Consider the following 15387-nt stretch of genomic DNA (forward strand, 5'->3'; position numbering starts at 1 on the left):
ACACTTTTTAAAATTGTTTTAGTCTTTATCTGGCCTCTGTGTTTGCATCCTGTAGTGCCTTCCAGAATGGAGCAGGTTAAATTCAACTGAAGAAATTCAACAAATCACAATGACGAGGGTGTTTCATCATTATAAATCCCATTTAGTCTAGGATTAGGCTGAATGTGGGTCTTGAAATCCTGCGCTAATAGTCCCATGTAGTCTTAGATGTAGATGTAGTTGTAGATTTAGGATTAATCTGGCTCTTGGAACCTGGGGATGTATAGTTTTGGGGGCAGTCGTGTTTGCAGGATATTGGTTTACTGATAATGGACTGTGATTTTGCCGTTTCTTCAGTCATTCAGAAACAAAACCCACATGACCTACACTTTTCAAAATAAAAAAAAGGGAAGAACCATTTCTGCTACCACAGATAAGCTTTCATTGAATGGTTCTTTAAATAACTGTTTGAGTGTATAAATGTGCCTTCCTGTGTAAAGTGTAAAGAACCATGTAGGATGTTTTATTATTAAGATTCTAATATAAAATATGAATGTGAGTGAGTGAGTGAGTGAGTGAGGAATGAAAAAAATTCAGCTTGGTGAGAAAGTGGACCATTCTGGGCCCTGCATAGCATGGAGATCATAGAGCTGACCTCAGTACAAACAATAAGCCTACTGTCTCAATGGAGACGGCACTGAGATGTGTGTGTGTGTGTGTGTGTGTGTGTGTATGACAGGTCTACTGACACACATTCGTAACACCTGTCAGCCCAGTTACACACACTGACCACAAGAGATGATGGTCAATTAGGTAATTTTAACAGTCTATTCATCACATCTCCTGAGTATTCATATTCTTTCCCTTATGGATGTGGGTAAGTCCCCTTAAACTGGGTTTATTCCATGGTTTTCACATCTATTTACTCATTCTCAGTTCTCTCCATTATCTGGCCTCATTTGTTACATGATGCCACAAAGCTGGAAGGATGAGGGCAACAAATTCCTCCACCTTTGGGATGTGTAGCAAGCCACAGCTACAGTGTCATTAGGCATCTAAACATGCTTGGAGGAGAACTCTAACTGGCCAAATCTGCCAGTTTTCTAAAAGTGAGTCTGATGCGGAAAGGGTCAGAGATTAATCAGCACAAAAAGTGATAAATTCACTGTAACTCGTAACTCTTTTTGTGAATGCCTGAAACATACATCACTATAACACACCATAAACAATGAAATTTTTAGTTATTTATTGTGATAAGCAATTCTTGTATGCAATGTTATTCGTTTAGTGTTGGTTATGTTTGCCAGTGAAGATTATAATGCACATTTTAAAAAATCATTGAATGCCTGTGTGTGGTTATCAATGACTTTGATTAATCTTTGAATAGGAATTAGACATTTAGTAATACTAACTACTGTAAAATTTATTAACAAATGCTAGAGAAGCCAAACTGAATTTAGGTATCTGGCTGTGTAGTAACTGATGTAACAATAGGTTTCATTCTAATTCTAATTTGAAGACTGCCATAATTATTAATGGAAAAGCAAACTGGGGCGGCACGGTGGTGCAGCAGGTAGTGTCGTAGTCACACAGCTCCAGGGGCCTGGAGGTTGTGGGTTGGATTCCCGCAGGTAGGCTCTGGACCCACCGCAACCCTGAATTGGATAAGCGGTTACAGATAATGAATGAATGAATGAATGAAAAAGCAAACTGGCTTCTATCAATAACATTAGCTTTCTTCTGCATTTGCCATCAAGCACAATATAAAATCATTAAAAACAGCAAAACCACAAAATTGAACCCAAAGTAGTTGCACTTTATAAAAACAGGGACATGACAAACTCAGGGAGGGTATGTCTTTCAGAAATAATGTTGAGGACGGCTTCACCATTCTGTGAAAAACTGCATGGGCAAATAATGAAATAATTCAACAATATTCAAACAGTTAAGAACCTGGGTATTTCTTCGTCTGCAGTACATAATATCATTAAATGGTTCAGAGAATCTGGAGAAATCTCTATAAGAATAAGACAAGGCCCAAAACCCAGTAAATTTCTTTTAGGAAATCGGGGATGCTGTGTCCTTTGGCCAAAGAGGAGCGGGACACCTGGCTTGTTATGAGCACACAGTTCAAAAGGCAACATCTGTTATGGTATGGAGGTGAATTAGCAGACTTCACAGAGGTCTTGCTTATTTTAGTAAGACAAGATCAATCCACATTCTGCAGTGATTACAACAGCATGGCTTCTTGATTCCAGGTGCTAAATTGTCCAGACCTGTCACCCATTGAAAACAAATGGAGACCCAGAGCTGTTGAGCAGCTGAAATTTCATAATAAGCAATAATGGGAAAATATTTCACTTTCAAAACATGAGTTCCCCAACATTTAGAGTGTTCCATGACCCTACCCCAACTTTTTTGGACTGTGTTGTTGGCAATAAATCAAAATTGTCCATATATCTTTCAAAGAAACAACACATTTTCTCAGCTTAAAATTTAAAATGAAGCTTTTGTACTATTTTCCATCATATATATATATATGTTTTAAATGATTTCCACATCATTACATTTTGCTTTGCTTTTCTTTTATTATGCACAGCATCCCAACTTTGGATGGAACTGGACTGGAAATGGGGTTTGTACTTGCGATACTCTAGCAGCAGTGTTGTAGGATGTTTATGTAAATGTTTACAGCAGAGAAAGCAAAGGTAACAAATTACACTTTGAATGTCCCTTTACTGGGTAGTATGTGTGTGTATGTGTGTGTAAGCAAGAGAAATGGGATAGTAGCACATGTGCTGGCTGTCTGACATCTTTTAGTATGAGACATGTACATGCATGTGAGAAACACTGGAAGAAATTTCACACAAATGCCCAGAGTAAAGAGCTAGAGATGAGAGAAAGGTACTGTGTGTTTGATGTGTATATGCAGTGTCTGCACACTCCTAATACCTGCTGCACTCAGTGTATGCATGAATGTGTGCAGAGAGATTACAAGCCAAGCACAGCAGGTCTGTCTGAATGGAAGCTTTGACAAGACAAGGATCAGGCCACATAAACTGGGCTCTAATGTGAAGCAGCTTTGTGCTCTTTTAATGAATTGTTTCACTAAGTTGTAATGGAATAGTCTGAAGTATGTGTGTGTGTGTGTGTGTGTGTGTAAAAAAGAGAGAGGGAGAGTGCTAAAACTGGCCTACGTTCACTGTCTATCAAGACTTTGGGGAATACGGAAGCCCTTAAATGGTACTATGAAAAAAAAGTTGAAAGTTTCACATTATTTTTTTCTGTCTGTTATCTGTTATACAAACAAAATGAGTTTTTCTAGCATCACTATTGTAGCCATCAAAAACAAATAATAATCTATTCCTTCCTCAATTTATTGTCTACTACTGAAGGGTAACAAAAAATAATTTTGAAATAAATAACACTTAGCAAGTTATATCAGCTGCAGAGGCACACGTACGTTTACCCTGTGTTTTTTGTAGAAGTGATGTTTTCATGGTTGCTGGGGTCCATTTTTCTATTTACGCTTAAAAATTCTGTATCTCTGAAATAGCCTTTGGAGAAGGACAGCATGTGAATATTATGTGTCTGAGGGAAACACACACAGACATCAGGAGAACATACCAAAGTCCTCACAGATAGTAACCTGATGTACAGTTTGAACCCACAACCCCAGGACCATGGACAATGACTGGAAATTAACTAGTACACAATTAATTTCTGGTCCCTGCTTAATACCCTATGTATGACCCTGTGTCCCAACAAGGTAGAAAAACTAATATGTGTGTGTGTCTTGAAGAGGGAGAACAAAAAGGCATTATTTAATGCCAGCTGGAGCAGGTGAGCGCAAGCAGAGAGGTTTACGGTGGCTCTGGCACAATTTCCTGCTTTCTGTCTGTACCTTTATTCATCCCTGTTCACACCAGCCTAAACGACAGGTGATGCATAAATGTGGCTGTAGCTACGTGAGCCACTGCATTCTTCTCTTTCAGGTGAGAGCTCAAATTTCCTCTGTGGATTTCCCTCCAATTAGCCCAGCTTTAGGACACAAACCAAAAAAAAAAGAGAGAGAGAAAAGATGTAGGCCTCAGGCACAGTTAGTTTTTCATGTTCCCACACTTTTCACATTGAATTCTTCTTTCCAACTGATATTCAGCAATTTCCAACTTTTCATCTGTTCCCAGGCCAGTCCTTATGCATGTTATTTTCCTAGCCAGGGGGTCCATGTTGCTTCACTTGTCTGTTGTCGCAAATTTTTGAATCCTGCCTTTAGAGAACACAGAATTGGAACCAGGTCTTGATGGAATGGTGTTTGTACACTTGCATGTGGATCTGTTTAAATGGAAAAGTGGCCTTAAGTTCTGAGCTTGGGCTTGAGTCATACTGCATTAACTCCAGCATCTAGATTCCTTGCTCCAGGTAGAGGATGTACTAATGGATGCCTTATTGCTCCAGCTGGGAGAATAAAGGTGGACCAGTGCACCATGGGAGCAAATTCCTCTTTCTTTTAGTGACAAAATCATTCAAAATTAGCACGGATTAAAAATGATGTCCCTCATCCACATCTGACAGGGCAGCTGTCAGCACTGTGTATCAACATGCAAAAACTAACAAATCCATTTTTTACATGATTTACAACTATGAGATGCCTTGTACACTATGCCAAATTTACAATGAATGGGACAATAGAAATATTCTACTCATCTGGGAATATCAACACAGTTGTTAATTGCAAAAATTCTTTTTCAGCCAAAATATTTTTAATTGCTTGGACCAATTGTTGGGAGTGTATGAAAAATAAATGAGACTTGGGACTAAAACATGGAGTTTTAAAACTTTGGACTCCAGTCTTAACTTAGCTGGAATAAAGTGTGTGTTTGTGTGTGCACAGGTGTGTCTCAGGACCCAGAAGGAATTCCATATTCCCTAAACCCAAAATAAAATATCTCTCAGTGCCAATTATGCATCATCTTTCCAATGAAAACATTTGAAAGCTAATGTTATAGTAGATAGTAACTTTAACAGTCAGTTTGTTGTCTGTGTGTATTTAAAGGGAAAAAAGTCTTAATCGAACCAAAAACCAGATGATGCTGGAAACCCCTGGGCTGTCTTGGCCAGACAGACAGAACATTTTGACTCATACCACAGTGCCAGAGAAGTAGCCCCAGTCCCATCTCTCACACAAACACATACCAACTCTCTCTTGGTCTGAGTAGTGAAAAATATTTAAGCCACGTATGCAGATGCACATTTGTGTGTAAAGGGAGCTGCGGGTGCACTTTATGACAACTCCTTGCTTTAAGCTGATACTATAATGAAAGAGCTGATGGCTGGAAAAGTGCTGAAAAAGCTGAAAAACTTGTGGGTCAGCTAGTAAATCATGAGTCAAGCATTACTTAGAGAGTGCAGGCATATCTAAAAGGGGTGTGTCTATGGGTGGGCTGGGTTGGTCATTGCTCTCCTAGAGTAATCATCTGCCCACCCAGAGGAATCTGCTTATTCAAAATTATTGTTGTTGTTGTTGTCCATCAATATGTACTGCCCCCACTGCTTTGGCTGACACACTGAAACCCTGCTCCCCTTTAAAACATGTGGCCCACCCAGATAAACCAAATGCCCACCCAAAGATGACATACCTGATATCTTATCCTGAGCCAGTAAATTATTTGTTAAATTTTTTTTATTTATTGTCAAACTATAGGCGTTTCCATGTGGAGCATTTAGAATGCGGTTGTGGCATTTGGGGAAGAACACTAATTGGCAGTTCTGTTAAACTAACACTAAGTAGTGTTTTTACCTTACATTTACAGCTTCCATATCATTGTGATGATTTTGAGTAGCCTCCGTTGTTGCCACTCCTGGCTCAGCATCTCCCTCCCCCATTGATTTCAGGACGGTGCTGTAAAAGTGTATTACGTTCCACAACTATAGGGTGAGCCCAGGAGGAAATAAAAACACAAAATCTTACCTATTGTCACTTTAATTCTGTTAATCATGCTGAATGATGGAGTTTGAAGTGCCATCTTACTGAGTGTGGACAACTATGCTCATTGATTTTAATCTGTAGCAGCTTAATAAAATACCCTTACAAAATGTTCTTGTTTTGAACATTCTTGGATTGTTGACATTAGCGAGAGCCTTCCAGAGGAAAAAAATGCAGACTGTGGAACTGTGTTTTTCCTCATGAGATTTGCTTGGTCTGGGGGTCAACCCACAGGAAACACCGCCTGCTCTGGAGGCAGGACCGGAAGAACCATCTTCAGATCCAGCTGTGGTTGCTTGGTTTCTGCTTTACTTTGTTTTTGCCTCCATTTCTATTTGTTTGGGCTTTTTTTTTTAGATCTGTCTCACACACACTCTCTGGATTTGCTGGCAAAGTTCAACGGAAAAATCCATAATATTGATAGTCTTTTTTCCTGTTGCTTTTTCGTCTTCTCTCTATCAGAGTGTTGTGCTCATTTCCTGAGAGAGTGCCTTGTGACTTTTGTGATTTTTCCCATGTCCTCTTCCCAGTTTGGCCTTCATCTTTGGCCATGTAACCTTGGTTCAACTTTATCAACAGACTGTTTGGTGTGTATGTGTTGCTCGGAATCCCATGAACTGCTTGTTCCACAGCTCCTCGGTGACTGTGCCATGTGTGTGGGGGAATCCTTAGGAGGCCTATTGTTTCTCTCTATAAAATGAGTCATTCATTAATGTACACTCCAGTCTTTAAAATGACTCATCCAGAGAGCACAGACCAACACTTTCCGCAGCTGCTTTAAGGCCGGCTCGGAAAACACCACAGTGTTTTGTCGGAGTGATGGAGGAACAGGAAGTGAGTGTAATTCCAAGTGGAATATCAAGACTGTTTCCAACTCTCCACCTCCACCTACATTAAAACAGAATGAATGGGCTCACATTTATCCAAATCCCAGAGGAACAGTGATGGCTCGACCTGTTACAGCTAATCTGCCAATAATACGCTTATGGTCTCAATAACACTTGTTTGTTTTGTCAACCAGGAGATCAAAATTTAGAATGCACCTTTGCTTCTCCCTGTCTTTACAAGATTAAAAGTGCATTCCAGCCTGAAAGTAGTGTTACATTTGTTATTTGTCATGTTATTTATTATTTTGTAGTGCATTATGATATTCCTAAGATGAATTTGGTAGGCCCTGTGAAGGACTGGCGCCCCCTCCAGGGTGTATTCCCACCTTGCGCCCAATGATTCCAGGTAGGCTCTGGACCCACCGCGACCCTGAACTGGATAAGCGGTTACAGATAATGAACGAATGAATTTGGTAGTAATTTGTCAATATTTTCTTTCATAACTTTTCTTACAGTACCCATTATGCATGTACTGTACACATTTTGTGAAACCACTGGGAATCTCTGATATCAACCAGTCCTGATTTTTCAGATGTATTAAATCTAATGGTGCTACAAATTGTTCTTTCAGCAGTGCCATAGAAGAACCACTTTTGGTTCCATAATGAACCCAGTTGGGCAGCAGTCACACAGCTCCAGGGCCATGGAGGTTGTGGGTTCAAGTCCTGCTCCGAATGACTGTCTGTGAGGAGTGTAGCGTGTTCTATAGTGTTTTCTCCGGTTTCCTTCCACAATACAAACACACACGTTGGTCGTGGATTGATGACTCAAAAAAAAAATAAAAATTTCCATACGTGTGAATGTGTTTGTGTTGCCCTGTGAAGGACTGGTGCCCCCTCCAGGGTGTGTTCCTGCCTTGCGCCAATGATTCCAGACCAACCGTGACCCTGAACTGGAAAAGCGGCTTCAGACAATGAATAAATGAACCCTGTTTGTTTAAGAGTACTGTGAGTGTGAAGCATTCGTTTAAATGTTTTTAGCAAAAATAATTCTTTAGAGGCTTTATTTTAAAGTGTGTTTTAGCCTATATACTGTACTATAAATTCAACACAGCGATTGTATATGACTCTATGTCAGTCATCGATCTGAGATAAATCCCCCAAATGAATGCCATTTGAATGCCAGACAGGTTTTTATCCTTTCAGCTAGTGAAAAAAGTCTCATTGTGTTAAGACATCTAATCTTGTACTGCTCGTTTCTGATCAGGGTTGTGGTGGATGTGATCCTAATCATAATCAGTGGGATTATGATAGGAAGGCTCACCCATCCAACACATAGCATCACACACTCATCCAGTCGCTCCCACACACACCTGTGGACAATTTTAGTCAGTCCCCTAAAAACATGTTTTGGGATTGTCAGGAAACTAGAGCATCCTGAGGAAACCCATGCAGACACTGGGAGAACATGACAAATACTTCACAGCACCCTGACAGACACAGTACTGTACCTGCGATATTCAGCTTTCAGTTCATATTGCTAGCAATATCTGCTTTCCTTCTGTATTCACTACAAACTAATGACAAAAAAAATTTGACAAAAAAAAAAGATGTTATGCAGTAGATCTTTCCACTTTTGGAATGCATCAACAAATTGAGGGATTTTCTCAGTCTGCTGCAAATCTGTGGGATGCAAATTAGCATTTAGAAACAAGCAAGAGAAAAGTTTTTCTTCTCTTCTGTTCTCTTCACTTCCTTTTCTTATTTAGTCTCTCTCTCTCTCTCTCTCTCTCTCTCTCTCTCTCTCTCTCTCTCTCTCTCTCTCTCTCTCTCACTCTCTCTCTCACTCTCTCTCTCTCCTCCCAGCTGTGGTGACAGTAGTGGTAACTCTGCTCCCTGTAGCTCCAGAGTTGTTTAGGAGTGTTTAGTCAGAGACATGGATGAAGAAGACACAGTAACAAACAGGATCAAACATAAACACAGCACATAACATTTACACTCAGACCATATTAGGATACATGGTGATGGATTAGTATTTGGACAGCTTTGGAGAAGAGAAGATGGTGAGTAAACAACTTCCTGTATTGTCCAGTGTTGCTGGGAGCCTTATAACCTTGTTGATATTGGCTTGAGACTATGAACCAATTGAATGCTAGTGTTAACTGAATTTAAATAAAGTTAAGTTTATTGGCTTTAGCTTTGAATGGCAACTATTTATATTTAAATTAAGGTTTCAGAATTAGGTTGGATTGATGTCATGAACATAATGTCCAGAGCTATTTTTAACTGTGTTTTGGCCTTGCATGATTGTCATAGTTGTCTACTGGTTCATATTCATCTCTTGCTTCTTTTTTGTCTGGTATTCCTTATGCCACGTTCTGCCTGTAGAGCTGCATTAGCTATATTTTCCCATTGTGGTTTTCTGTGTAACACTAATGTACTGAAGTGCTGTGTGTGTGTGTGTGTGTGTGTGTGTGTATGATTATAACCCCTGTAAGAGGAGACCTGTGGAGTGCTGTGTGGTTGGGCTGAGGCTATTTTCTGCTGCTTGGGCCAGGACACAGTGGCATAACTGCAGACTTAATGATACGTTTCAGAGACATGGCACTCCGTTTAGCCACATGAGCCATCGCCCCGCCAAGGAGCTCTGCCAAATTCTGTGTGTGTGTGTGTGTGTGTGTGTGTGTTTGTACATTTTTCCGTAACAAAATATACACCTGGTACACCTGTTGTGTAAACCAGGTAACTGATTAATTTAAAAAAATTAATTGTAATGAAATTTTAAAACCTGGCACATATTATTAGATTACATGCTAATAATGATTACTTCATGTGGACAGCTATGACATTTGTGACAATATATATATATATATATATATATATATATATATATATATATATACTTGGAAAATTATATATGATAGATATAGAACATATCACATACATACTCATTTATAATTCAAAAATTTTAATTAACTCCATATATTGTGTGAAAATGTCAGTGTGTGTGTGCAATTGGAACACCAGCATAAGCAATCTCACCAAATCACAGGCTTTCTTCCCACCCAGCTCTTGATTATAAGATTGCCACTGCAGAGCCACCTTGCACAGAGAGTGGGTGTGTGTGTCTGTATCTTTACAATTATTGCAGTTATACTTGTCTATTCCATTAGAGGACCACATTAAACACACTGTGACTGAAACTTCTTATCATGGTCTTGAAGTTCTGTGGTGACTCTGGTTACTATTGAAATGGTAGGGATAAATCTAGACTACCACTCAAAAGTTTATATATAAATTCATATCACAGTTTTCTGAATTGCTAACGCCTGCCCTTTTCTCAAAACCCAAAACCCAAACGGCAACTACAGTCACAAACACGCTGACTTGTTTTGCATAAGCAAGGACTTGACTCAAAACTAGTATATAGTTTTCAGTGCCACACATTACTGATAGATAGATAGATAGATAGATAGATAGATAGATAGATAGATAGATAGATTGATTGATTGATTGATTGATTGATTGGCATACCAGGACTGAACCATTATTTTTATATATTTTTAATTTATTCTGAATTTCTGAATATTGCTGCCTTTATGAAAACATGTATTTATGTGCATACTACAAAACATCTTAGTATACAGAACACATGAACTGCAATAAAATTAAATTGTATTTCAGTACACAGTTTCAGTCATTCATTCTTAATGATATTGAACCTAGCTTCTTCCACATAGATACATTCATGGCCTTTCCATGGATTCCACTTCAAACATTCTCTAAACATAGGGAAAAAATACACCAAAATTAATTTCTGTCACAGCAGGACAGCCCTCATGTCTGTGTGCATGTGCTGCTTTAAACACTGTAAATGCTACAGTAGAATGTAGCTTAACTCTACCTTTCATACAGCTCTTTTATTCTTTTTGAATTGTGCTCTAATGGTTTGTTTCATCTGTATCAACTTGTGTTGCAGGATTTAATCAATTATGCTAGACTTCCACTGTTGCTGCCTTTAATAATCCATGGTTGTATTTCATGCAGTCACATTGCTTTATTTAGAGGAATTTATATATTTCAGGTACCAATCACATCACATCACATACTAATCACATCACTGTGAGTCTGCTTACAGGTTGCACATGCCCTGCTTCCCTCATTGACATGAGTGTCCCTGAAAAGTCATGTGTGCATAGTTTTTACCTGAGTGTGTTAAAAGTGACTACAGTGTGTTAGTTTAATATTTGTGGACTGTGTCTGTCATTTAGGATCAAAGTGCAACATGGTGCAGATGCAGAATGTGTTCTTTGTCAGTGAACATATGCTGAGGGTTTTGCAAAAAAGCTGCATCAGACCTGAAACCTGTGCTAAGTGAATCGTGTGTACACACTTACACACACACACACACACACACGCATATATATATATATATATATATATATATATATATATATATATATATATTTCCATTACATTCACTATACATATGAAATATGTGCCCGTGAGCAGGAAACTGGATTGGTTTAATATCATTTGCAAACATTCATATTCAACTTTTGAATGTTTGTCTGGCCTGAGCAGTGTCCTACAGCAAACTATGAATGAGGTGGAACAGGTAGAGACACAGTTTTTTATGGAGATTTGTGTGATAATGATATTCATATCCTGCAGCTGGCTTGCCTTTGCTTGTGTGGGAAAGCGAAGCCTCACATTCCTACAGCAATTCTAACAGAAACATTTTAACATTTAACATCGTAACATTCACTGTTACAAAAAGTATTATCATTTTCACTGATTACTATTAATGAAAAGTGAAGTAGTTGAACTGTTGTCACCTTCAGATTAATGAACCATTTTCTCACTTTGCCAAACACAGCACACTCGTTTAGACTTGACCAATTGGATCAGTAGTGAAACAATTAGACAGCACAGCAATGCTGATTGAGTTTTTAAACACCTCAGTGTCGCTGCTGGGCTGAGAATAGCCCATAAAAAAAACATAAATAAAATAAAATAAATCCAAAAAACAGCGTCCTGTGACCACAAATGAAACTGACTTTACATCTACATAGTAAACCAACAAGGTAGGAGTGTCTAATAGAGTGGACAGTGAGTGGACAAAATGTTTAAAAACCCACACTGACCAACTCATGTCAATGCAACACATGCTAACACTACACCACCACATCACACATCATGGTTCATCAGCCAAATAATACCTGCTCTTTGGAGAACCTGTTAAGTTCTTGACCACTGAAGAACAGGGTAAAAGTGGGCAAACAAAGTATGCAGAAAAACAGAATGCCTACATTATATAATTGTAGAACTGCATCTGTATGGTCAGTGGAGCTCAGAAAATCGACAATGAGTGTGCATTATGGTAGTTTGTTATTTATATAGTGGCCAGTGAAAGGACATATGAGTTGTGTTTGTAATAAATTGGTCAGCATGTGTACAGAATTTCATTTGTCTGGAAACATCATTTTCCTATGTGTCAATCCCAGACATGAGTCAGAGAAAACAGAGCAGGCGGGATTCCAGCTCAGTGATTGGTTCAGATGCCTGATGTGTCTGCGGAACGTTCTTATGACCCCATGCCCACTACCTGCCTGTTTATGCTCTGATGTGCATATGTCTGCACCGTGGCTAATCAGTAGCATCTGTTCAAGTATGTGTGTCTGAGATGAGTCACACTGCTTCACGCTGAGTGTTGTATCCAAACTACATGCTCCAGCTCATCCTAACAGCTGGTCATTTTTCCTCTGGGTGTTAGATGTGTTAGTGTGGGCCTCAGGCTAAAACAAGTCACCACCTGCGTGCCATGTGTCCTAATAAACCCATAAAAAATCAAAGCATCAAAGATCTGAATACCTAAAAATATTGTAATTAGGCCAGTTAAAGGCATACTCCAGTAAACATGAGAAAGACATTAAAGATTAAAAAAATCTCTAATCTCTGAATGGACAGATCTCAAATATTTATGATGCCTCATTGTAAATTCATCGCAAATTCTGCAACTGCCTTGTGACTGATATTCTAACTGTGCTTCAAACAAATGTTCTCTTCCGTAGAGGGCAATGTGTTGAATAATGTCACTGGTAGACCACATGTTACAGATGTGGCACATGACCCTGGAAAAGTAAAAAACAAAATCCTTGTTTGGTCTAGAATCTGCTTGTGCTTAAACAGATTGATTGAGCTCAGATAAAAATGAATCATCACAGACGAAGACACAAGCAAATAGTCGACCATGGGCTATGAGATTATTCCTGTTTGTTTTTGAACACTGATTTTGGTGAGAGAAGTGTACCCTGTGACAGTGTCAAGGAAAATATTACAACTGCACTGATATTGCTTGTATGCATTTGTAATACAGTCTTGCTTATATTCTCTATTTCTTTATCCATATTTTATTTGAAACAGGACCTTAACGATTGTGATGAAGTGACTGAAAACCCCGAAAACATGGATAGCGTAAACCGGAATGTCCCTGAACAGGGACGCCAGACCCATCAGGTTCTTCAGGTAGGTACTTGTTATACACTGTTTTTGCAGGAGAAGGAAATGAGGTATGCTGTTTTAATGTTTATATGCATTATTAATGCACAATGATGCAGGATATTCTTTTACAAATCTAGAGCTAATATCAGATCTTCTCTGCTTGATAGTTTATCTAGCTAGCTAGCTATCTGCCCATCAATCAACCAATGTTTCTAAATCCCTGGTCCTGAAGACACAGTGTCCTGCAAATCCAGCACAAGAGATCCAAAGTATCAGCTCATTAACAACACCCTGCTCAGATGAAATGGATGTATCAATGCAGGAAAACATTGAAATTAGCAGCATAGTAGGCCTCCTGGATCAGTGCTGGGAAACACTGGTCTGAATCCTGGTTAAGTTACATAATATATAAGACTTGTGCCACACTAACTCTTAGAGTCTTTAACAGTTTTTCAGTGAAGTGGCTGACCTTGAACATGGTCAGCTATTAACGGAGCAAAACAGTATTAAGGTCCTCATCTTAACATACTTTTTCAAATCTAGCACTGAACTACTTTAGCTTGCCTATTTATTGGACATTTCCAAAACAAAGGTGACTCAGGACAGATTACAACAATACACCAATAAATCCAGCCAGAGTCAACACAAACAGTCTACTTTAGGCTCTTAACCATGGTCAGTGGTTAGTCAGCAACAATGCAAGTGGTGAAAGAAATGTCAGTTCACAATAGAAGCAATTATACACTATACAGGGTACCAGTGTTAGGAGATGACAGGGGAAGATATGGGAGCTAAAACAAACCACAATGGCCTTTCAGCTTACAAAAGAGAGTTAGCCTGCTTAGAGCCATTTATTTTGTAGTTGTAATTTATTTTTGTAGTGGTTAAAAGAACTGAAAGACTGGCAATTGCACACAATTTCCCTTTTACCTCAAATTATATCTGTGAAATGAACAAAAGTATGGCTATAATTCAAAAAGGCTGGTGCTCTTTTGTTAAATTATCATTACAGTGTTAAAAACAGCCATATTCTAGCTCCAGGAACAAATGGGTGTGCATCTATGCTCCTAGTGTGCTATGCTCCCAGACTCCTATGTCCCCAAGGTTTTGTGTTCGCAGGGTTCTGTATTCCTAGAGTCATATGTTTCCAATTTCAGCATTATTAATCTTTTTCAGTCAAATTTAACCTTTTTCAAGTTAAAATATTTCCTAAATCCAATCAAGTATAGTCTTCAAAACAACAATATAAACATAACCAATGGTTATAATTTTATTAGATTCAGATGTTTTTTTTATATTATATATATTATAATTCTGGGAACCATTGGACCCTGAAAACTGAAAACATACAAATTACTTCTACTAAAGCAAAGAGGCTAGTCGAATACATTTAGTATAGGGAGGAAATTGTGCAATTCTGAATTTTTGTGGAACTATATTTCTCAAAAACTATATGACAGTTCAAGGTTCTAAGAGGATACTGACTCACTGACTGCAAGTGTGGAAGGGAATAAATTACTAAACTCACAGACAGCGCTTTTATTCTGCCTGACAAGTCATTCTCTCTCAGAGGGGGTACGGAGTCTGAGGGGATATTTCCAGCTCAAAACTGTGAACTTGTTTTTCTGACACCACACTCAGAGTACACTTGCTTTCTCTGGGGTTCTCCTTGGATGGTATACTTATGAGGAGAGGTTTCCAGTTTAAAACTATTAAAATGCACTTTACCTCATTTTTCCTAAATACGTTTAAATATTAAAGCTACAGTGTCTATGACTAAGACATTATATTTTAATCATTTTGCCTAATGGCTACTGAACTTAAACCCTACTCCTTGTGGGTGGTATGTTCTTGCCATCTTCAGCTTTAGCCCCACTGGGTATGTGGTTTACCTGGCCTGCAGGCACTTGATCACTCACAAAGTGATTTTGATATTATACACATGAGTATAAAGCTAGCCATGCCCTTGAAGACCCCAGGCATTGACTTTGACTCTGTCCACTCTGCAAGTCATGTAGACTCAGATCCTTTTCCTTTCATCTTGGAAGCTAAATCCTGTTAACCTCCCACCGTGTGTGGCTGTACCTAATGG

At 38.8% G+C, this 15387-nt stretch overlaps 1 protein-coding gene across 4 annotated transcripts in view; it reads left to right on the forward strand.

The window, feature by feature from the left end:
* phldb1a (pleckstrin homology-like domain, family B, member 1a) overlaps nucleotides 1–15387 on the forward strand; it is a 68894-nt gene that overhangs the window by 7666 nt on the left and 45841 nt on the right. For all 4 annotated transcript variants that reach the window (XM_066657316.1, XM_066657336.1, XM_066657325.1 and 1 more), the window contains exon 2: nucleotides 13218–13319. In XM_066657316.1, coding sequence (XP_066513413.1) covers nucleotides 13218–13319 — 102 coding nt within the window. The remainder of the gene's footprint in view (nucleotides 1–13217; nucleotides 13320–15387) is intronic.

This window comes from Hoplias malabaricus, chromosome 2 (assembly GCF_029633855.1).
Source record: "Hoplias malabaricus isolate fHopMal1 chromosome 2, fHopMal1.hap1, whole genome shotgun sequence".
Classification (NCBI taxonomy): Eukaryota; Metazoa; Chordata; class Actinopteri; order Characiformes; family Erythrinidae; genus Hoplias; species Hoplias malabaricus.